We start from the raw sequence: 24,541 nt of genomic DNA, 5'->3' as shown, positions 1-24,541 counted from the left end.
GGTGCTAATGCCCTTCCAAGCAGCTACCTTGGAAAGGGCTTAGTGCACACAGAAGTGTGGTGAGGCTGCTTACTGGTGATGGCCCTAGAGGCAGGGAGTGCACTGGGAAGCAAAAGGAATGGCAGATCATGTCAGAAAGCTTTTGCTGATGGCTTTTTAATGTTTAACCTTTCTTGGCCTCCTCTTCTCCCTTCCCATCCTTGAGACATTCCCCTCCCCACTCCCTTGTTTCTACTTGTTTCTCTTGTTCCACTCCAGCTCACCTCTCCCCTCCTCCTCCTCAGTCTCCTACTCCACCCTTTCCCTTCCTGGTGGTCCTCCCACATCTATATCTCTCGCTCCCCTTCCCTACCCCTCCTTAGGCCTCTAGGTCCCTATTATCTCCTGTTTCCCCACCCACTTCTTTCCCTCTCTTGGTCTCAGTCTCTGTCTCATTCTCTCTCCATATCTGTCTCTCTCTGTCAGTCTCCATTGGTCTCTGTCTGTGTTTTTCTTGGTCTTAGTCTTGCCTTGGATTCTCTTCCCTTCTCTTATTTAGAATCAGGCGTGGGTTTGCGTTTTCACTGTGTAATCCCTGTGTGATGGTGCATTCAGCAAAGGCAAGGAGGTGGGATGCAGAATGGGGCTGGGTGAGGCTCATTTGCTGCATGACTGCCTTTTCCCGAGAAAGCTTCTTGGGGATGCTGTCCTTGAGGTTTGCGCATGCTTCATTTTTTACCTTTCCTTTTCAAACGATTTCAGCACTCCTGTGAGCTCAGCAGCAATGTAACATGAACATGGGCCTCCTGTGCTGAGGTTCTTTGGATGGGGGTGGTGTCTCTGGGAATGATTTCCCAGGCTCGCTAAATGGGTCAGGAAGGGACATAGAAAGCAAAGTCCTATGCGAGCAATTCCAAAATGAGAATACCAGCACCCTAAGGACAGGGTTTTCTTCTTCAACCTTGGAAATGGCCTCAGGTCATTTTGGGAACAGGGAATTTTTTTTATTCCAAAAAAGTGATAAAATATCCATCTTATTCCTCAACAGGGACAACATAATGTTTTGCCTATGGCAGGTGTTTGGTAAATACGCTTATGCGTTAAACGAATCTGCCTAACACTGGGGAGCATCTTTGAAAAATCTCCTTTAACTTCCAGGAAGCAGCTATGGTTGCTTCATTCCAGGTCCTGAGCTTGTGTTTTTTGCAAAGAAAGCATTCAATTGGATATCTAGTGTTCAGGTTTTGCATAATGATTTTAGCTTCTCTTAGCTCCTCATTGCTTTGTCTTTGGCCGTCCATGCAGTGGTTTCAGGAGAGCTGAGCATTTTAAGCAGTGACCTGTATCACATCTGATGCAGATGTGGTGATCTGATGCAGTGGTCAGTTTTAGGGGAGAGCTTTAAAAAGTGTACTCTGTGTTGCTTGAAACCTGGAGTAGGGGAGGCTGTGTTTCTCCCCTCCACACTGCTAGTGGGAAAGGAATTGGGCGAGGAATGAGGCGGCTGTTGGTTATTTCCCCTGGCTTCAGCTGGCTTATCTACTCAGAGTGGTCATTTTCCCTGACACCACATTTTAACTTTCTTTTTATTATGAGTGCAAGACCTCTGGTCAAGCATCATACATGTGCATGGTGGTTTATCCTGATTTGGAAGGGGAACATTATCACAGCTCTGGAGTTTCCCTTCTCGGGACAGATGAGATGTGAGATAACAAATGTGGCATGTGAGCATCCCAATTGTCGTTTCCAAGGGCAGAAGGAATAGTATTTTCTTCATCTTTTTAACTCCTGGATCAGATGTTTTTCCTACATGCTCTGTAGAGACCGTCACTCACTTCCACATTACTCCAGCAGAGGACTGAAACAAGGTTTCTCTGTTGTCCCCTGCTCATAACCAAACATTTGGTTTGTGGAATAAAACCTAGACCATTAAACTAGGTCAGGTTGGACTGCCTCAAAGCCACCTTCTTCTGATTGGTGTGTCTCATAATAAGCTTTCCAGGGATGGGGTCTGAGACAGCTCTAGGCAAGCCGGGCTTGTCTGCTTTCCTTTGAAGCCCATTTTAATTTTTGTAGTGATGCCAAATAGGAGAAATGGAAAATGGGAAAGAAGGGAAAATGGCTCAGAATTTTGACAGTCCAGGGAGAATCATAAATATACTTTCAAGGAACTCAAACACTGAAACACTGAAAGCATGGCAGTCCTTTATACTTTGCTTTGGTAGCATTTCTTTTTGTTTTGTTTTGTTTCTGTTATTGAGATGGAGTCTCGCCCTGTTGCCCAGGCTGGAGTGCAGTGGCACAATCTCAGCTCACTGCAGCCTCTGCCTCCTAGGTTCAACCGATTCTCCTGCCTCAGCCTCCCAAATATCTGGGACTACAGGCACAAGCCACCACACCTGGCTAATTTTTGTATTTTTAGTAGAGTCGGAGTTTCGCCATACTGGCCAGGCATTTCATGTCCCTTCTTGGAGGTGGTGATTGGAGCAGTTACTCTCACCTGTGTTAAAGGAAGCTCTGTGATGTCGATAATTTCATTTCTTAATAAACCAAAACCTCCATGTTATCTGACATAGGTAAGATTGTTCCAGAATGACACCCTGAAAAATAAAGGTTCCATCTGGATGTGCTCATAAAGTAAGTAAACTTAGCCCCAGGGTTGCAGTTTTGGATCTCTTCCATTAGGCATGGTCAGAAAGGCTCAAGGCATTCTTTAACTTGAGTGGGTAAGCGTGTCTTAGAGTCCGCATGGTTCCGTGAACTGTTGCTTTTCAGTTCTAAATCTCTGGTTGAGACTGATAAGGAGAAACAGTGTTTTCAATGCTTAACCCAGGAAGGGCTAATAGGAGAAATGGAAAATGGGAAAGAACATTCATGGGACCATGAATGTTCTCTCTGGACATCCTTACCTTTGCCATCTCTGTTCCCTTCGTATCATGTTAAGTGCAGTGAGGTGGATGCTCTAAATGGGAGAGGGATGTGTGAGTGTGTCATTCTACGAGGTGACTATTTTTTAAATGGTGTGATTAATCCACTTCGTTATTGGTCACATGTGTGGTAATGAGAAACTTTAACCCATTTTTCTTTGTGTGTGCTAATGTCTTTATTCCAGAAAGGTTACACAGTTTAGTAGATGTCTGTAGAAATTGACTTTATCATGTTTGTGTATTCTATGAAGGATATTAACTTAAAGTTTGCTCAAATTGGTTATTATATTAAATAAGATAATGAAATAAACGTTTTAATGCCTGGCAATGCAAAAATAAATGAGTAAATAAACCAAAACTCCATAGGGTCCCTGTTGGCTCACAATCTATTACCTTTTATTGCTTAGAAAAAGAGCTGTTTTGAATCCGCCACTGCATCTACACTATGCACTACATGGGGTAGTGAATAGTAAACAACTAGGGAACCATTTCATCCACTGGTAGGTTTGGGATTAGATCACGATGGATTTTTAAAAGATAGTTGTGTTGTCCCACTGCTTTTTTTTTTTTTTTTTTTTTTTACCGCTGATGAAGTGCAGCATGCAGTAAGAGCTCCTTCACCACTTCCATCCCCAGGATACGACTTTGTTCTTACACTGGGAAAATACCGTGGTTCATTATCCAAGGTTCTAAGTGTTTCTTTTAATCTTTGCCAAACCCTATGGTCACTAATGGTGTATCTTGTTGTCTGCCACCAAAATTTAAGAATAGGTAATAAATTAAGGATGGTTCTGCATTGCCTCTTATCTGACTAGCATCTGTGGGTGTCAGCTGCCAACAAGTAGCTCGGGTGCCTGGGCCGCTCCTGAATGGTCACAAGCTGACACACTGTCTTCTGATAAAAGGTACCTTCAAATATGCATGCAATTTTCAGTATAAATTTTGTATGCTTAAACACTTCCTGTAAGAGAATCACTCGACCTAATAAAATGACTTGACTGGGACTTTTTAAAAGCTGGATATAAATATCACTGGAAATGATACAGCTAGCATAAATACTTCACTCTGAGCTTTGCTGAGCATTTTCAGGATGTGTCTGGCCACATTTGTGAAGTTAGTGAAATCTGAGCTTGTCCCAGTGGAAGGACATGGCGGGGAGGTGGTTAGTCAAAGAGGGTCGCCAGTCCTCCCTGGGAAACTGTAAAGTAATGGCTGAACCCCAACATGGTTTCAATGGTGGTAAAGGAACAGTCATTCTTTTAGTTCTTATCTAATCAACTGTTGTCGTTTTTATAATATGTGTACATAATCTCATTTAAAAGTCTACATGTCTGAGTTCAGACATACCTTGCTAAGACTCATGTTCAAACAGAATACATATCTGTTCTCAAGAGAGTATGTCTGTGTGGACAATCAGACAACAGAAATCAAAGCATTGCCATCTTTTGTACTTTAATGAAACATTTTATTCTAATGCTGTACAAGGTGCTAAAAAATCTATATCCAAGATAGCATTTGAATAGAGTGAAGTATTTATTTTATTGCTTTAAAGCTCCAATTGTGGAAAAAGCTTAGCTTGTAGTTGTGGCGGTGGAGGTGGTGGTGGTGGTGGTGGTGGTGGTGGTGGTGGTGGTGGTGGTGGTGGTGATGGCAGTGATGGCAGTGATGATCCAGCAGTGGTGATCCAGCAGTGGTGGTGATGGTGACAGGGAAGGTGGTGAATGTTGAACCTGAGACCTGTGATGTCAAAATGCTGAAGTCCTTCTTTAAGGTCAAGAGATGACTCGCTCCTCATGCACATTCCTTTTTATTTTGTACAACACCGATGCTTACAAAGAGATAAAACAATACAGGTTTTTTTTTTTTTTACCGTGGTTTCACATTTGCTATTTTATTTCACTGCTTTTAATTTTACAATGAGATCTTGATGCCGGGTATCATATAAGTAACTAGCTGTCATTAATTACTTAGAATGTGCTGTGTCCGTTTCTTTGTTCTGTTATCCTGCTTGTCTAATAGATCAGAGAGTGGAATGGTTAACAGCGGAATCACTAAGGTAAGGGAGGGTGTTTCAGACTAATTGATGTGGATACTAAGTTTACAGTGCTGATTTGGTGTCGTTGTATTACCATTTTCTAAGACTTCCTCCAAGGTGATTCTTTGTTAATATGATGTCTCCCCACCCTGCTGGAAAACCCAGCTTAATAAACAGAAGAACAAATGTGACCCCTCACCTTTTCCTGACCTTAATCCTCTACTATTAAGTCAGATCCCTTGCTGCCATTGTTGGATGGCTCCCATCATGTGCAGATATATACTCATGGTCCCATAAATCATTCAGAATTAGAAGGCGTGTTCTGCATCTGACCTGATGGTTCATATACACCCACAGCCACCACAACTGGCAAACAGTGGTGGTCTGTTTTGAGGCTGGTATAAGAGGCTGTGTCCAATGGCTGTGAGTGGCAGCTAAGAACTGAGATTCTGATGTCATGTGGCCTCAACTCTTGTCTCCTCACTCAGACTGCTCACTAGAAGCTCAGCCCAAATATGTTAGAGGTGGGAAGCGTTATGGACGAAGGTCCTTGCCCGAGTTCCAAGAGTCCGTGGAGGAGTTTGCCGAAGTGACAGTGATTGAGCCACTGGATGAAGAAGCGCGGCCTTCACACATCCCAGCCAGTGACTGCAGTGAGGTAAGGAGCTGGGCGTGCACGTTCATCTGGATCACGAGTGTGGAGCCCCACGTCAGTGCAGGACAGAGACAGGAGAGCTGAGGGGGTTGATGGCTCGATGTGGGCTTTTCTCAGTTACCAACTCCTTGCTAATCTTATTACTTGCCTTTTGGACACATATAATGTTTCTATCTTTTGAATGTTTTTACCTCGTTTCAGCTTTTGGAGAGCTGACATTTCTGTGCATGCGTCATGTATACATTTAGAGTTCAGGTATGTCCACATCATCTGGGGTCTCCCACTTCTAGTTCTTGAATATCTCTCTCCTCTATAGCATGATCATTTTTAGCTATTTAAAAGGTGAACCAGCTCCTCCCCTACCCTTGCCCCAAACTATAAAACAGCATCTATAGCAGGAAATGAAAGCAATGTGTTCAGGCATTTTGAGAGCCTGCATCTTATCTTTCGTAGTGTGATAAAGCAGCTCGAACACTTGGTTTCTGCCTCAAGATACTGAGCCAGGGGTGCTTTCCAGTGCCCAGCAGTTGCCATGGTTCTTCCTGCTGGTTTCCTTGCACCCAGGCCTGTCTCGTTCTCCAGCATGCGGAGAGTTGCCAGCCTCCCTCATTCTCCATCTTTTCATTTTGCATATTGCCATAATCTACCAATAAAGGAGGTTCAGTAACATTTTCTTTATTCTTTCTTTATGGCTCATTTACCAGCATCCCATTTATAGAACGTGATTGAAAATGCCATGCTGAGCAAGCTGTAAATATTTCTTGCAAATCCCAGCTCAGACTGGGGCTGCAGATATTTCAGATACTAATATAAATTGGAAAAGAAACAAAGCACCTTAACTTTCTGAAAGTGGTCTGTAGATTGACAGTGGACTCTGTGTGTGTATGTGTGTGTGTGTCTGTGTGTGTGTGTGTTTGTGCATGCACACCTGTGTGTTCACTGCAGTCTAACATCTATGTTCAGCTTACTGAAATCTACAGGAAGCTTGCTCCCAACAATGGCCCCAGCAATCAGACATCCGGTGTCCTCCTCAACTTTCCAGAATACCCCAAAATCCAAAAGTAACTAAAAAGAGTCCAAGTGTTGAGCCAAAATGTTGGCAAAAAATATGGATATTTGTAAGGACACATGACCAGTCTGCTGATCAGAGGCCTGCATCATTTTTTTAAAAAACAAATGACACTTGTCCTTCACCATAAGTGAAGCAGCAGTGGCAGAAATGTTATTGAGAAGAGAGGGAGAAAAGCAACTAGAAGAGAGAAGAGGGGAAAAAAACCCCACAAAAGTGGTATAAGAGTAGTGTGGATGAGAAGTGACAGCTGAAAATAGAAAAAGCCAAAAGCAGAAAAAGCTGAGAACAGTTTCAGGAGTCCTTCTGCTTTCTTGGGTCTCTTTGCGAATTGAGATGGGGTCTTTCCCCAGTAAAACACATATACTCATACGCACAAAAATTTTACATATAGAATCTCAGGGATGCAAGTAATTTACATACTTCAGTTAGTACAGCATTCGTAATAATTTTCTTATTGTCAGGAAAAGTATCATAAAGTCTGTTCTATAACCCTGAGTGGTGTGGAATGTACATCTTTATGAAAAAAATGGTTCAAATGTCTCAGTCCTTTAGGGGGTAGATTTTTGTTATTTGGAAATCACTTTCAAGTTTAATATCTCATTTCCCCAACTATTTCAGTCCCCAAGGTATTATTATTTGGTACTAAGAAAGTAAATGCTTACTTATTTTTTGACATGAGTTTCTAGTCCTCATCTAGGAATACCCAGAAAGCTGTTGGGCAGAGCTTTGTTGCTGGCAACATATTTCTTATATCCTTGTTATATGTTATCTACTGGTGCCCAGGGAGATTTACTATTTTTAAAGTGAGACTTTGGTTTCATGTATAAATAAAGATAAGAGTTGAGGTCTGAGCCTGGGCAAAATCTTGTGGCTTATGTCTCAGTTAAAGGGTATTTTGGGACAATCATGTCACCCTTGATGTACTTACAACTTCCCTTAACTCCTCCAGAAACCTCTTAGATATGACCTCTTGATGCTATACACAGTAGCTGTAGCGTTCACCACCCTCCATCAACAGAACTGCAAATAGAGGCCTAGAGCTGGTCATTTCTCTGGATTTCTGTTCTCAGCAAGGACTCCAACTGACTCAACTTTGCTATTCTGTTATATCCCACACCAGAGCAATGCCTGTAGGAATACAAGATAATACCTTTGTATCACACCTTTTTTTGTTACCAAAAGTAAACTCAAACCAAAGCCCATCCAGCTGCTTTCTTGCCTAAAAATAAAGTGTTTTGTAAGCTGAATTGTGCCTGTCAGTTTTCAAATCACTTCATCTCTTTAAAAAATTAAGTTTCAGTGCTGGGCATGGTGGCTCATGCCTACCAGCACTTTGGGAGGCTGAGGCAGGAGGATCACTTGAGCCCAGGCGTTCAAGACCAGCCTGGGCAACATAAAGAAACCTTGTATCTACGAAACTTAAAAAAGTTAGCTGAGCATGGTGGTGCATGCCCTTTGGTCCTAGCTACTGGGGAGGCTGAGGTGGAAGGATCGCTTGAACCCAGGAGACAGAGGTTGCAGTGAGCCGAGATCATGCCACTGCACTCCAGCCTGGGTGACAGAGCAAGACCCTGTCTCAAAAAAAAAAAAAAAAGTTAATAGCTTCACACAAGACATTTTCGATGTTCCTGTTGGCAGTTACAAGGGCAAAGCCCAGCTTTGCCCAGCAGCTATGGTTATGGGTCACACTCGCTGCCTTCACTGCCGTGTGTGCAGGAATCTTGTGGTACAGCCTTGTCAATGCGTCAGTCTTGCTACTTACTATTATGGCAAGACAGCATTCCTGTTTCTGGCCACTTTCCATATTAGGCTTAGCAGTTGAGGGCCATTCTGTTGGCCTTCAGAAGTTCATGCAACGGGCAGCACAAGATTGCTCTAGAAACCTCTGTTCCTTCTACAGAAGCTGTGCAGGTCTCTTAGGAGACCCAGTGATCTTCCCTGTTCTAGAGTGGCCCCCAGCTGCAGAGTGTAGGGAGGAAAAAAGTTCTCAATGATGTGTGGAATCGATTTCCTCCTCTTATAATGAGTTCTGAATCTGACAGTTCTTGTTTTTGTTTTGTTTTGTTTTTTTCTTGAGATGGAGTCTCACTCTGTCGCCCAAGCTGGAGTGCAGTGGCACAATCTCGGCTCACTGCAACCTCCGCCTCCCAGGTTCAAGCAATTCTCCGCCTCAGCCTCCCTAGTAGCTGGGGTTACAGGCACGTGCCACCACACCTGGCTAATTTTTGTATTTGTAGTAGAGACGGGGTTTCACCATCTTGGCCAGGCTGGTCTTGAACTCGTGACCTCATGATCCACCTGCCTCGCCTCCCAAAGTGCTGGGATTATAGGTGTGAGCCACCACGCCCGGCCTCTGACAGTTCTTTATTTTACTACTGGCTGCTTTTTTCTCCCTTTTGGTTGCTGAAAGCCCTTCTGTCTCCCCTCTTTGAGGCTGTTGGGAATTTGGGCTCCCAACTTGGGCTCATACTTAATCTTGGGGCTACTGGGCAATGTGGAAGGAGGGACTGGGGTCGAGTCTCCTTTGATGTGACTATTTCATAAGGAGTAATAAGATGGGGAGTTGGAGCCAGGCCTTCTTTGTTTTGATTGCAATTTTCCTTTGACTTTGGGATCCCAGCTTAGGGAAAGGAGGGATTCTCAGCTCACTTTTGGACTTCAGTTTCCCCTGCTCTCAGATATGCCTCATTTTTCCTAAAATGACTTTTTCTGTTTGTGATGAAGACAATAAAAGGGCCTAAACCCATCATCCGAAGTTAAAGAGAGGGAAATCTGACTGTTGCTACTCAAGAGAAGACTAATTTTAGCTCTAGGTTGCATCAAAGAATAATTTTATTTTTCTGAGGATTGTGGAGGGGTGGGCAGTGGAATGGAACAGTGTCACAATTCCTATGAAAACTGTCCCCAAAGGGGCTGGCTTCCTTCTAGGAACTCATCCTATAGGAATTAGTGAGCAGACAGTCATCTGAAAAGATAAAATAATAATTTCTCCTTTTTTGCCCTCTAAGGTGATTTCATAGTAGGGGAGGTTGCTACAGGTCAGCCAGAATTCCTTCCTAGGCTCTTGGGTTAGTGGTTCACAATGTTTTCTCTGTGTCCTTATTTGGAGGGCCTTCTCCTGTTGCCCATAAGCATAATCCAAATTACAGGTCATCCTCAGTGATTACTGAGAATCATTCACTGCAGTCTACTTACAACTCCACCCTTCATCTCCCACTCAAGAAAGCATCTAGAAATACAGGCATGTGAGAGGGAGGCTATTATAGAGATTGCTTTGAAGCAACTAAGTTTATATTTAATGTAAGTCCACTGTGAAGCTTCAGGCTTCATTACTTACCAGGGACTTGGAGCTCATCTGGTGCCTATTCAGAGTGCCCACTGTGATGTGGTAGCACGGGTGGGAGAGCCCATGTTGGCACTAGGGGGTAGCAAATGTTCTGCCACCTTGGCCTCCTCTCCTGAGTAGAATGTATGAAAATACATCTTGTTACAAGTTGCTTTTGATCAATGTTTTACTTTTGTTTTAGTTTGTATACGTTACAGCCCCAACATAAATTGTAAACATTTTAGTAGTTTCCGTCCCTTCCCCCACCCCATGCTTCTATTGGGCACTTTGATTCTTTCCTGCTGAAACAGAAAATATATAACCTAGCTATTAAGCATATCTCTTCTACCAAGTTTAGTTTACAAGGCAATAAAGCTACTCTGTAGGGAAAGGCTGCTGTAACATAGCCAGATTTTCAGCACTAAAATACGCATTTCAGAATTTCATTTGGAAATCCCGAAGCAGAATGTGCTAATTCATAAGTGACAGGTAGGTCCCACCATCAGGCTACCATGAGGGTTCGACTTCCAATTTCACGTGTTTATCTGGCAAATGGATCCCTTGGGAGTCTGACCTCTCATCTTGGGTGACATTGAAAAGAAAGTGGTGATTTTTCTTTTTTTATGGGATCATTTTTGCTCAAGTCAATTCAGTTGGCCATTTCTATTCTGAATTAATCCAGACTAACAAAGGGTACCTTCTTGATTCCAACCTATGGTGTGATTAATGAGAAGATTTTGGTTGTCACTGTTTTTGCTTTACTTCGTTAAGAAACAAATGAGAGTCAGAAGAGTACATTTTTTGCCTTGTATATTAATAGCTACTGAACTGTCCTTGAATTTTATGCTCATGCTTCTTCTGAGGGTAGGTGGAAGGGAAAACAAAACTAAACTAAACTAATTCTCAGTTCTGTTCTCGATTACTCAGACCTGGTAGAAAAGGTTGTGCAATTAATACAATTGGGGCAGGGCCACTTTGCTTTCTGCCCTGGTTGAAAACAGGGTACACCTTGTTAACTGTTTTCCTCCACAGGGAATAAATCGGGTCTAGTAAGATTCTTATCAACAGCAAGGGGTGTTATACAGTCATTTTTCCAACTGTAGACAATAGTAGTGTAAGCCAAAACCATTGGCTTGCACAGTGTGGTTTAAGTGAGGACCTGAGAGAAAAGTTAAAGCTGATTACTGCACTACAAGCAAATCCAGTCTTTGTGTTGGGACTATGAGGGTAGGAGGATGGGGAGGTGGTTGTTAAAAAGCTTAAAAAAAGACAAACTGATTTTACTACCCTACATAAAATGAAACTTCTTCAAGAAGTGTGAAACTGACTTATCTTTTCCCTTATGTTCATTTTCATGTATGCATAACTTGGCAGTTTATGAATTATTCATTTACATCGTACAGAGTCAATATTTAATTCTGGAGTAAACTTAATAACCAAGAGAAGTTCTGCTAAGACCTTTTGTAGCTGAAATGCACCTATTTTCCTATTACTCCCTTGTTAAATTTTCTGTTCCGGTCTTTGACAAAGCAAGCAGTTTTATTGCTGATGCCATTTATTCTACCAAAGGCTATGATGTCTTCAGGATAGACTTTTTTTTTTTTTTAATGGAATTCCAGTCTTTTCCTTCATTGTCTTAAGTCTTATCAGATCATATGGCTATTCCCAGAGATGAAACATTCATTCAAGATGCAATTGTAGATCATTTGAAAGTGATAGAAGCCCCTTCAAAGCTTATAAAATGTCTTTTTTTCTGACACACACTTTTAGGCTTTGGTGTCCTGGTAAGCCTTGCTGACTTGATCCCAGCGCAATTCTCTTGGAGACCAGACCCCAGCCCCACCTCCTTCCAAATCAAAAATTTCTAGTACTTATTTTCTAACTAGAAACTAAAATAGGCAAGAAATCAGGAATTAATTTTCATGATGACAGTAACATTTTCTGTCCTACATATCATTAAATATTTTCCAACAGAAAAGTAGTATTCGTTACTTACTGAGCAGCTCTGAGGAGCAGGAAAGGTATTTTTTTAATCTCTTTCCTTTAAGGACTTTAAAATCCAGTGAACCAAAACTAGTCCCCAACCTTGCTTGGTAGGAGAAGAGGCTTAAGGCCCAAACTCTTAAATTCAGCATTTCCTTGAACCAGCGGTACCAAAGGCCTTTTAGCCTTCAGTGTGGCAGGACTTATCTAAATGTGTGTGAATTTGTAATAGGACTCATCTAAATGTATGTGCATTTAAAAATCGTATTAATTCCTGTTATCCCCTGCATGCACTTGTAGCAGTTAATTGCCTTAAAAGATAAAGGCACTGATTTGCATTCTAGTCGTGACAACCCTGGCCTTAGGAGCTTGTCCCGGAGTTCAGAATGGAGAGATTGGGAGCTGGGCTGTCAGGCTCTCCATTGCCTTTGCCTTCAAAGGTGGCATAGTGGAAAATGAACCACAGTCCCAGGAAGTGTGTCCCTGCAGAAACAATAGCCAGCCCTGCCAGGCACACTCAGCTTCCACTACCCAGCTCAGAGCACAGGCTTTGTAAATACTTAGGACTGTCAGTGAAATACGCCATAGATGCTGTATTTTTTAAAAAGTCTTGAAGTTTCTTTAATGAGCACTCTTCTTAAACTGATTTCTGGTTTTTTTCAGAGACTTCCTGTGCTTAGCTAAATGTGCTGCTCTTCTAAATGCACACTACAGCTCAGTTTGTTTGGGGAGCTGTGTTACTCTAGTACATTTCCTTCCTCTTCTGTCCGGGTTTACAGGGCTTTCTCCTTTCCAAAGGAAAAAAAAACTCTACCCCAGGCTCTGAGGCTGCTGAGATCAGCTCGGCAACCTCTGCTGGGAAAGAATGGCCCACGTCTGCCCCCGTAATGGTTTTAATTAGCCGTACATTCTGCGGGATGCAAAGGTCTGCGCTGGAGCAGATGGCTGGTGGGGGTGGCGGCTGGGCTATTGTGGGCAGGGGCCACACCAGGACCACAGGCTGCAGATGCTGGCCCGGCCTTGGGACTGGAAGCTGGAGATCCAGGAGGCTCGGGCCATCTGCTCTGCAGTCCAGCAAAGCAGATGTCCCTCCAAAGAAAGCATTCCAAAAATCGGTGCCGCCTGTGCAGCCGCCGTGTGCAGAGCACCCTTGTCCAGCTGTAGGACAACGCAAGAGCTGGCTACAATGGCCAGCATGACATTGAGATGCATGGCCCACAAAGTGGGTTTGGGGGGACTCCCTTTGTCTGCCTGAGGGCGTGGGGACTGTCTTGTGAGCAGCCATTTTGGGGCTGGACAACCTCTGACCTTCTCCTCTCTGCCTACTCTCAATGGGTCTGTTGGCCAGTACACTGGCATGGTAATGAGGAAGGACAAGGCAGCCCCTGCCAGCCGTGGCTGCCTAGGGGACACTGTCTGCAGGGAGGGGCCCCAGGGGAAGCCCTGATCCTAAGTTGAATTGGAAATTCATCGCCTCATCACAATCATCATGCTCAAAGCTATAGTTCTGGGGGATTTCCTTAACTTTATTAAAGGATGATTATAAAAGTTATGTACGTATACAGTGTACAACATGATGTTTTGATATATGGATATATTGTGAAATAACTAAATCAAACCAATTAACATATCAAGGCTCTAGCTTTTAAAGAGAGTCTCTTCTGGGTTTGTTCTTTAAAGCCGGCACTGGTCTGTCTGCTGTTTCTTCTGCCCTTGTCCTAGTTTTACACATCCAAGTAGTAAGAATAGTAATTGTAATATTTATTAACAAATGCTTGGCACTTACCGGGAACTGTTGTAAGTGCTTTCCAAATGTGAAGCACACCGTCAGAGGTACGTGTTGTTATTCATGTACTCATGAGGAAACTGAGGCATACAGAGGTTAAGTAACTTGGCCAAGGTCACACCACGAGTAAGTGGTAGAGCTGAAATTGAACTCAAGTGTGGCTCTGCAGTCTAAACCCCTAAACACATCATTTTTTCTGACTGAAATAATAATAATAGCTAAGGTTTCCTAAGTGCCAAGCATATGGCTGCATGTCCCTTTGGATGCACTGGAGTGTCCCCCTCCCTTTGTAAGGTACTGAGGGGTCACGGAAAGTGGTAGAGCCAAACAACCCAGACAGTGTCTCTGCCAAACCTTTTGCTTCTTTGTCCACAACTGTGCCTCCAGAGTAGGGAGAAAGTGAAGTCCCACAGGATGATTTTCATGTGTATTAATAGCCATTCTTCAGTGAGAGGCTACATACATTTCAAGGGAATAAATAAATCTTATGAATTCAGTCTTGTGAACACATCTCAGCCATTGTCCCTTGCTTTCCCCTCTACTTTTCCAAAGATTTTTGTGATAATCGTCCTTCTAGTGCTCATGGCAGATCTGTGTCTACAGGCCACCTGCCAGGCTTCCACTGTGCTGCGAAAGCCATCAGCAATTGAAGGACCCTCTTCCAGAATGATGCTTCCCTTTACTGGTGGTGTTCCAGTAACCGAATGATTTAATACCTCCCAGCCTTCTAACCTCCTTCTCTCCCTGCGTTTTAATTGGAACTACTGGCTCCAGGCAGTGAGAATGAAAATAAATGAGCTGTGAATGAATTGAATCTTCCCCCACCCACCCCCCTGAAATAGCAATTTAATAACAAATGCTCAACCACCCTGTGCTTTTCTCCCTCTGATTAAGGGAACAGATCCTTGGTGGAGACTAGGTAGGAAGAAGCACAGAATTCCTCATATCTGTGTGGTAAGCCCCATCTCCAACTGAGGTGGTCTTGGAATGAAAATGTAGCCATTAGTATAAGCCTGTTTCTCCTTTTAGCAGGGTGGTCCTGGCTGGATCTGTGTTTCTTACAAAGGAATTCTTGGGATACCGCTACTCCCAGAAGACTTTAAAACATGTTTAAAGTGACTCGGTGCGGTGACTCACACTTGTAATCCCAACACTTTGGGAGGCTGAGGTGGCTGGATCACTTGAGTCCAGGAATTCAAGACCAGCCTGGGCAACATGGCAGAACCCCATCTCTACAAAAAAAAGTACAAAAATGAGCCTGGTGTGGTAGCAGACACCTGTAGGTGGGTCGGCGGGGAGGGCCAGAGGATCACCTGATCTTGGGAGGTTGAAGCTGCAGTACAGAGTGAGACTCTGTCTTAAAAACAAAACCAAACAAAAACCATGTTTATCCTTTTCCCCCAACCTCCACCCCCACTTGCCTTAAGATTTCGTGTGAAATCATTGAAGATGAGGATGCTGTCTGGGCTTTTGAAGGCTGTGCCATATCTGACACTTTTGGGTTGGACCTCCTCAAGAATGTCTCTTTGGGATGGTCTCAGTGCACAAGGCAGGTCACAGTTGAGTGTCTCTGATCTTGCCGCAGTCTGCTAAATTTAGGAGGCTTTGGCATCCAACATTCACCAGCCTGAGCAGCACCTGGGCTTCCCACCAAACCCCTCATCTGTCATAATATGGGGAGATGTTGCAGATGCTGCAGAGCAATATTTACCCAAAGGAGGGAGCTTCCCTTTATCCCACCCCCAAGTCACAGGAAATGAATGTAGTGAAAACTTAGTGGGCAAATAAATAGTGAGAGTTGTACCTGTTTCTGTTGCATAAACAACATTTATAACAGTAAAAGAATAAAAGGAAATTGTTTCCCATGATCCTTCAACCAAGATGCATCTGTTTTTATTATCTCCGTTTCCTCCCAGCCTTTGTCTAATTGTATAAATATTTTTTCATTGTATAGATAGCATTTTTGTAATGGTCTTTCATTTAACGTTTCATAAGATGCTTTTCCATGTTCGTATATGGTTTTTTAATTAGGCTTTTAATGGCTACATTATAATGTATCATTACACTTTAGGCTGTTGTTGAATATTTAAATTGTTTTTAACACTTTCTTATTACAAAAAGTGCTGTGATGTACATATTTACACATATGGCTTTTCTTCCTCGATTTTATTGTCTTTGAATACCAAGTGAAATTATTGGACCAAAAAGTATGAACATTTTTATTGCTTTTGATACATAAAGCCATTACGTTACTAAAAGTAATAACCATTTACAGTGCTACCCATGACATATAAACAGACCTATTTTAAATCATAACCTTGATGACAGTAGAAGTCATATCTTAAATACTTTGCTAATTTAATGGGAACAAAATGACCTTTTTGTGGGAACAAAATGACTTCTTGGTTTTAATCTTTCTTTGATTGCTGTTGAGATGAACCTTCCCACACGTTTTTTTTTGTTTTTTTTTTTTAATTATGTAGCCTCTTATGTGAATTGTCTGTGTTTCTTGCTTCTCTGCTGGGAAGACTTAGCATTTTTCTTACAAATGTATATGAATGACAGATACCTCCCCAGGCCGGCCCAATTGAATACGTTAAGTTTAAAAATGGAAATTAAAATAAATTCTGCATGTATCATATAAACATATGTCCAATAAAAATAACAAAATTGTATAGAGCTTACTATGTGCCAGGCACAATTCTAAGCACTTTACCATAACTCCATGAAATACATACTACTTCGTTCCCATTTTAGAGACAGAGAACCTGAGGCAGAAGTCGTCAGAAGCTTGCCTAAGGCCAACCTGATAGGGAAGCCATGATTCAGCACCAGGCACTCTGGCTTCTAAGTCTACGCAGTGGCCCCTGTACTCGATCCCTTATTAGTTAGGAGTAAGAATCCAGGGAAGAAGGCAGCAGGGAAGTGCTGTCCCAGAGAGTGAATCAGACATAGGCACCCAGTCCCATAGACTCATAAGATGTTGGAAACAGTATATTGGAGCATCTTTTCTGAATCTCTGAATTCTGTGCTCACTATTTTCAGATGAACTGAGAAGTAAATGAGCCAATGCTTTAGTAATGACAAGGATTTTTCGAAGGTGTGTATGTTGCATTTTTACAGCTGTATATTCCAACTGGGACTCTCTTTATGTTTTGGGGCCAGTGATAACATTCTCCTGCCATTTCTCCCATTTGTTTCTGCTGTTAGAAATCATCCCGTTTGAGATTTGGTAGGTTTTGACCAATGGTTCTGAGACCATAAAACCCTATTTTATTAGTCATAGGTGGAATTAGTGGATTCAGTTCTGGGGTGTTTCCAACTGGTATGCTAAATAATGAATTTTCATAATTTTGGATGCCAGAGTAGTATGAGCATTTAAATTGTCTGCTGTGTTGAACAGGGAAATAAATGTGGAGGGACAGACAGGCAGGATGATTTTGTTCTTTTAAATTTTCTTATGCAAAAACAATTTAATTCTGACCAGAAATGAGAATATAAGAAAATTTATGAAGGACTGTTGACGTTACCATTCACTCCCCATCCCCACCATGCCTCAGACACCCACTGGATTGGAGAGACGCCTTTATGTAGAAATGTAGGCTCAGTGAGCTGATGAAATCGTTATCACAAGCAAAAATCACACCGTGTCCTAATTCCTAATTCATTTTTCATTGATACTGTGTTTATTAGTGACTTTCCATTGTAATCTGCATGAATTGTAGTGAACTTCAGCATTTTCAGTTATGGCCTTTTGATGTCTTCCGTTTGTCAGCAGTAACCCATCTCAGCATTGTCAGTTTGGTATGGTCAAATTAAATGAACTCTCTGAATTGGTACTATCTTAAGTATCTAAGTAAAGCATGGACCTGTGAAACCATGATAGGTGGTTGGACCTCATTTAAGAGGAGAGAACTACCACTATTGAGTGTGGAGAATAAAGTAGATGAGGGTAGATTGCCTGAAAGAAGAATTTCGACTCATATTAACTTGAATGAACTACTGGAAAACAACATTTCATCTAAAAATTTTACGTGGCATACCGTCTGTCATGAGGAATCCAAGTTCTAGAGACAGGTATTAATTAGGCTGACTTTCCTGTCGAGTTTATTTTCGGATGCGAAGAAATCAAGTAATCTTGTACAGGTCAGCTACCCAGAAAATGTGCTGGTTATTTGTTATCAAAGGCAGCTTCATTCATAAAGCTGGATCACTGCTATGACAGCAGCCGCATTTGGAAAGGGCGATTCACCTTTTCTAGCAGGGTTTTCTTTGATGGTTGTAGTAACCCCCCGTAACAGTGATGAGTCTTAGGCAGTTTGCTGGAGAGGATAAAGCCATTTGCTGGAAGCCACAGCCACCGTGGACCTACTTGTTGCAACTGGTCAAAAGACGACCTGTACCGTCCCCAGCCAGTGGAGCAAGGGCTGAATTTTGGTCCTGACCTGTGCCCTTAGCAGGTCACTTTTGTGCAGTACACAAATTACAACTGTATGCTGTGACTTTGGAGAAGAGGCAGGAGTAATGAAGCATGATAAGGTGGCAAAATGGTCCAATTCAGATAAATTGAACTGCCTTTAATGTAATTTACTGATAATGTACATTTTACTTACACTTTCTCTAGCCTACTTATTTTAAGTTGCATCTCTCTCCTCACTATGCCACAGATAAACCAGGCTCATTCTTGCCTTCTTGCTTCAGCAAATAACAACTGTCCCCTTCTTTTCATTTGGCTCTCTGCAGTTTATCCTTCAGGTCTCAGTTTAGACATTGCTTCTTCCCGATCTACCAAGTCTAAAGTATCCCATCTGTGTAGCCACATAGCATCCTGAACTTCCTTGTCAAAGCGCTTAAAATACTACCCTGTTGTATTTCCTGTTTTCTTGTCTGCTTGTCTTCATTAGCATATAAACTTCTTGAGGCAGGAAATATGTTTGTCCTGTTCATGGTTGTTTGTGGTTGTATTACCAAGACTTAGCACAGTACCTAGCACAAAAAGAAGCACTCAGTACACATTTATTGAAGAATAAATTCATAAATGCATGTGTACAGATACTTGTTGGTTGATGATACTGGATATTTGCTTTGGCTGGGTTTAATTGGTTTTGATAGGATTTGCTGTTGAATAAGTGACCTAGTAAATGAGGACAAATCATTGGTGAAATGCTGCAGAAGGCTGTGTGGTGTTTCTTAGGAGTCTCATCCTGACTGGCTGGTTAACTGAAGAGAACTCATCTAGATGGATACACTAGAGAGTCCTGAAATTATGTGACTCACTTAGATGATGATTTCAGAGCCAGAGAGTGATCTGCTCTAGGAAAAGCTAGGATAGTTCTTTCTGAATAAGTTATAAAGCACACTAATCTTCTCTTGCCTCCTCTAGCACTGGAAGACGCAACGCAGTGAGGAGTATGAAGCGGAAGGTAAGAGCCGAGTGTGTCAGGACGTGCCTGGAAGGGAAGGGCTGCCAGGTGCTCTCCACACCCTGTCTTTCTGATCTCTTGTGCTGGAGGCCAGCTGGGAATTAACATTAAGAAAAACAGCAACAAAAAAATGTATTCACAATTGATAGCTTTTAGTTTTAAAATCCTAGCATTTAATATCGTGCAAGAGATGGTAACTGAGATACATAATTTCACTTACGGGCTAATTTCTCTGTTACACAGACTTTCAGATTAATTTTATAACAGTCCTAAATAGTGACCTATTAAAATGCATCCTTTGGCCAGGCACAGTGGCTCACGCCTGTAATCCTAGCACTTTGGGAGGCTAAGACAGGAGGATCACTTGAGCCCAGGAGTTCATGACCAGCCTGGGCAACATGGCGAACCCCGTCTCTACTAAAAATAGCCAGGTGTGGTTAGCACGTGCCTGTCATCCCAGCTACTCAGAAGGCTGAGGTAGAAGAGACTCTGTCTCAAAAAATAAAAATAACAATGTAAATTAATTAGTTAATTTAAAAATGCATCCTTTGACAAGTTTCAAATGTGTTTCAGAAGCATCAGAACACGTTGATCCTGTGGCCACAAGATGGCACTGTGGTTCAGCTAACAGAACCTCAGCCCACTTCACAACCCTCTGTGGATTAACTGTACTTAAGTGTAATTAATTACAACCTGTTCTCTAGGTTGAAACGCCACAGCAGTAATGGGCTTAATTCCTGTCAGTAAAGAGTGGGAGTAGCACTAAATATGCCTTTCAACCCTCTGAGGTTCTTCCAAGCACACAAAATTGTGCCAGTAATTATCTCATGTTTAAGTAATGACTTTACAGAATCTCTAATGTGTAAAGCAAAATTTACAAGTGAGGGCTTTTAATAGAGAATAAATAAGCAGTTTTGATTTTTAAATAAGTAGTTTGATCCTTAAGTCTTCAAATGAAATTTGCCTTAATGTATAGATAACTGGGAACTTACAGCTTGCAACCATTGATTTTTTTTTTTTTTTTCAGTTGAACTGTTGGTTTCTGTATGTCAGAATATTCATATGTAAAGATTTGGAAACAGGCTAATCTTGACACTTTTTTTTTTTTGAGATGGAGTCTCGCTCTGTCGCCCAGGTGGAGTGCAGTGGCCGGATCTCGGCTCACTGCAAGCTCTGCCTCCCAGGTTCACGCCATTCTCCTGCCTCAGCCTCCCAAGTAGCTGGGACTACAGGCACCCGCCACCACACCCGGCTAATTTTTTTGTATTTTTAGTAGAGACGGTGTTTCACCGTAGCCAGGATGGTCTCCATCTCCTGACCTCATGATCCACCCCCCTTGGCCTCCCAAGTGCTGGGATTACAGGTGTGAGCCACCGCGCCAGGCCATCTTGAGACTTTTATCATGAGATTATTTTCTTTTCAGTAAAAGATGCTGTAGTACTTAGACTGGAAAGAAAGTGGAGGTAATACATTCTGGTAGCTATAGCTGAGATCGAGCTTATAGAGTTCTCGATAATGGCCCTCAACCAGCCTTCTCTTATGATCACTGTAGCCTAAGCTTGTGATGTGCTCAGTATTGAAATAAAAACCTAGAACTTTGCAATAGTGCACAGGAGATTATATTTATTACACAGTAATGACTGTCAGGGAGCCAAAAAGTACCCATTTACTCTAGTTGCAGCCTTAGAACCATTGATTCTGTTTCATGGGAGCTTCAGGACCAAATCAAAATGGAATTGACATTTATTGTCTTTTTCATATAATATTGATTTTCAGAAAGCACAGTTTTCTTTAAGAATAGGCACTCTCTCTTTGTAATTCCTTTGGAAACCGTGCAACATTTGCTTCTCTCTCAGGCCAGTTAAGGTTTTGGAACCCAGATGACTTGAATGCTTCACAGAGTGGATCTTCGCCTCCCCAAGACTGGATAGAAGAGAAACTGCAAGAAGTTTGTGAAGATTTGGGGATTACCCGTGATGGTCACCTGAACCGGAAGAAGCTGGTCTCCATCTGTGAGCAGTACGGTTTACAGAGTGTGGATGGAGAGGTGAGCCTTGCAGTGTAATTCAGGAATAATAGTGATGGTAAAAGCGTAGCTGGCCACAGGCTAGGAACAGCTGTGGTGTGGCTCTCTGCAGCTTGTTTTTTCCTATGAAGTCATTCATAAAGATCTTTTTCCTAAGAAGTCATTCATAAAGATTTTTTTCCTAAGAAGTCATTTTTCCTAAGAAGTCATTCATACAGATTCTGTCATTGAAGAGCTCTTGTTGTGTTGTGGAAAAGAAAAACTGACAAGGGCTGACACTTACCCAGCTATTGCAAACTCACTGTGCTAGGCAGGTCACCCCATGTGAAACTGTCAGGCACTAGCTCTGTGTAGCCATGATGTCACATGTATTTGTAGAGGTGCCATTCGCAGAGTAAAATGTGGGAAACATGTGGAGGAAGAATTAAGCAAGGATTTCAGTAGATTTGAGTTGGGGGAGTATTTTGTAGGCCAGAAGGATAAATTTAAGTTTTTGGAAAGAACATCTCAATATCATCCCTGAGTTCTTAAGCAGATTGAGCAATATAGAGAAAAATCTTGCTTGCTGACGAGGAGCTAAACTGCTTTTACATATTGGCATGAAGAGAGCCTTGGGTGAGAGCAGCCAGCAGCCATCACAATATTCTAGTAATGAGAAAATGGTAAAGGGTAGATTGGTTGTTTTGAAAGTACTAAGAAGAGTTTTGAAGGAGCCCCCAAAAGACTCTTCTTTGGGAAAACTCTGAGCTTTATGTTTTCTAAAAAATTAAGAGAGGAACTGGTAGGACTGGGTGCATGAATAGCCGTGAAACATAAGAACAGAAATAATTCTAAGATGTGCCTTTCAACGAGCTGAAAATAAGGCCTGGAGAGAGTTAGGTTAGGGCTACAGTTGTCGCTTTGGGAATCTTTGATTATGATGATATTTGAAACCATGCTTTCTGCTTGCTCAGGAGGTAAGTGGTATTATTTTTCTAAACAAATAATAGAAATATTTGTTTAGTGGTATTTTTCTAAACAAATAATAGCTTTTGCTTTATTATCAAAAGCTTCCAAGTAGCCTGACTTACAGAAATTTTTTGTTGTTGCTTTCCCCTTCTTCCGTGTGTATTTGACCATTATATACCCTTTGTTTACCTTTTTAATGGCTCAGTGGTCATTTATTTTTCATTGGTGACTATTGAGTCATAAAATTAAATTTATTCTCCTGAATTGTAAATCAGTGCAGTATGCAGAATCTTGGGTTGTTTTTGCCAAAAAATATTGCACAAACTTGGATTATTTATCTAAAACCAATTCTTGGAATAAATTGTAGCCATTTGTGGAAAGCTGCATTTTCTTCTGTGGTGGAGTTTCCAAAGCTCAGGAAAAGAAATAGCACATTTAGTTATTTTCCTCTGGCCTGAGGACAAGCAGTGTGAATACAGCTTTTGCTTAGTGTTTTTCCTGCTAAAGAAAAATAGTGAAATACTGTAGTACTTAGTATTACTAGCTCTAAACCACAGAGGAGCTGGAAGTTCAAGATGATCTCATTTACTTGGAATCCTAAAATTTTACAACTGAAAGCCATTTTAGATTTAGTCACCTCTCATTTTATAGGTAGAGAGAGTGAAATCATGGCTGTTCCCTGCTTTGATGAAGGGGAAGTAGAGTCACTGTCTTATGCCTGTAACTAGCACACTCTTTTCCAAAAGCAAGAACAGTGACGGGGCAGAGATGCAAACTAGCATGCTTGATGCCAAATCTGGCCCCAATCCTATTTTATTTGTCATGCCCAGTGTTCTTAAAATTGAACTTTTTGCTACATTGAAAAAAAAAATCAGGAGATTTTTCTCAAAATCCAAAGATTTGGCTCCATTTTGTGGACAGTAAGATGCAGCCAGCTCCTTTGGAGAGAACATGCACGCCTGTGTTCAGTTTCCCAGCACTCACTACTTTCTGATGTCTTAAACCCATCTCGCCTCATTCATTGACATCATTTTCCGGCCCTCTTTGAGTGTGTGGGTTTGTGATTATTTTCCAACTTACACTTCCATAAACCAACCATCCAAAGACCTGGTCCATGTATCCTGGGGAATTAGAATGTCCTCACAGTTCCAGAGACAGCTCCTGCTCGACGTGTAGAGCGTGCCCCAGTTGCCCATTTAACCAGCATTGTTTTCTGCCTAGCCCCCCCAGTCTTCTGAATCCACACTGTTTTATTCATCACTTGCCCACTCCACCACCTAAAATAACTGGAAGGACTTCCCAGGTGCAAGGTCTTTAGGCAGTCTGGAAGTGGTGCACTGATTTGGCTAATGTCACAGGTCAAGCAGTGTGGATCTAAGGTTAGAGCCAAACTTTTAACCTTGTTAACTTCAGTGAACACACCTGGACTTGACTGTAATTTCTGGTATGATGGTCCCGAAAGCCTTGTCCTCTAGGAGAGTATTATTTTGGTTGATAAGAATAGGATAGAAAAGTTAAGGGATCTTGGCAACCTCAGAATCTTGCCCCAAATATCTCTCCATTGATTTGATCCTCTTTTAGGATTGTTGCTTCTTGCAAACGTTTCCACTCCTTAGAATGGTTTTCTTGTTTTAGAGTTCCCTCCAGAGGAAGTAGTAGGAAAGCAAGAATGGAAACTGATGTTTCCTATTGGATATGAATTGGGGGGAAAAAACATTTGAGATAAAAGAATTGCCTCAAGCCCTTACACGAAGAATGAAATCAACAATAATGAGATTGTGTAAATCCTAGCAGTAGTCCAGATTTACAAAATGAATATTAAAATTTTGAGAATGTGTTGCAGAGAATTTAGGTCTGTGTTAGAATGAGTCCAGTTATAGGCTCAAATGCAACAAGAGCAATTTGTTGCTTATTCTGTCTCCTTACTGCTCAGTGGCGTGGGCCTCAACTGCAAGCTTGTTAAAAATGCTGCATCTGAATCCCCACCACCAGACTTACTATATTAGAGTCTTCATTTTAACAAGCTCTCCAAGAGATTTCCGTTTTGTACATTGGAGGCATGTTCCTGTAGAAACATTTTAGCCCCCAGAATAAAGAAGAATCTGACTGCTAGTGGGAGGGTTTTGCCTTTTCTCCTCGTTCTGTGCCTTCAATGATTCACGTTTCTCTGTTCACCTTCCCATTCCTCTGTGGAGCTAGGGAACCAGCCATTCCCAGGCAAACTTCTAGATGGGGCTGTAGCCCAATCTTCCCTTCCCTATTACAGGATAGGGGCTATTTGATTACCATTTGAGAGTGCAGACTAGCCAGTCAAAACTCCCTTGCCTTTACATCTCTTGGAACCCATCTATTGCACACACATAAAATCTTTGTTTCTCCTGC

At 42.0% G+C, this 24,541-nt stretch overlaps 1 protein-coding gene across 33 annotated transcripts in view; it reads left to right on the top strand.

Moving 5' to 3' along the window:
* The window catches only part of NIN (ninein), a 108,982-nt gene that overhangs the window by 30,292 nt on the left and 54,149 nt on the right, over positions 1 to 24,541 (top strand). For 19 of the 33 annotated variants that reach the window (XR_012415783.1, XR_012415785.1, XR_012415786.1 and 16 more), the window contains 3 exons: positions 5,430 to 5,599; positions 19,146 to 19,185; positions 21,042 to 21,232. Coding sequence is in view for 23 of the 33 variants with exons in the window: in XM_073997369.1 (XP_073853470.1) it covers positions 5,430 to 5,599; positions 19,146 to 19,185; positions 21,042 to 21,232 (401 nt within the window). In the remaining 10 variants the exon portion in view is untranslated. Of the gene's footprint in view, positions 1 to 3,721; positions 3,812 to 5,429; positions 5,600 to 19,145; positions 19,186 to 21,041; positions 21,233 to 24,541 lie in introns of all 33 variants that reach the window. The other 14 variants (XR_012415784.1, XR_012415781.1, XR_012415782.1 and 11 more) reach the window with 1 other exon arrangement.

The sequence above is a fragment of the Macaca fascicularis genome, chromosome 7 (assembly GCF_037993035.2).
Source record: "Macaca fascicularis isolate 582-1 chromosome 7, T2T-MFA8v1.1".
Taxonomy (NCBI): domain Eukaryota; kingdom Metazoa; phylum Chordata; class Mammalia; order Primates; family Cercopithecidae; genus Macaca; species Macaca fascicularis.
Note: the sequence above shows the minus strand (reverse complement) of the source record. Positions and strands in the feature narration are given on the sequence as shown.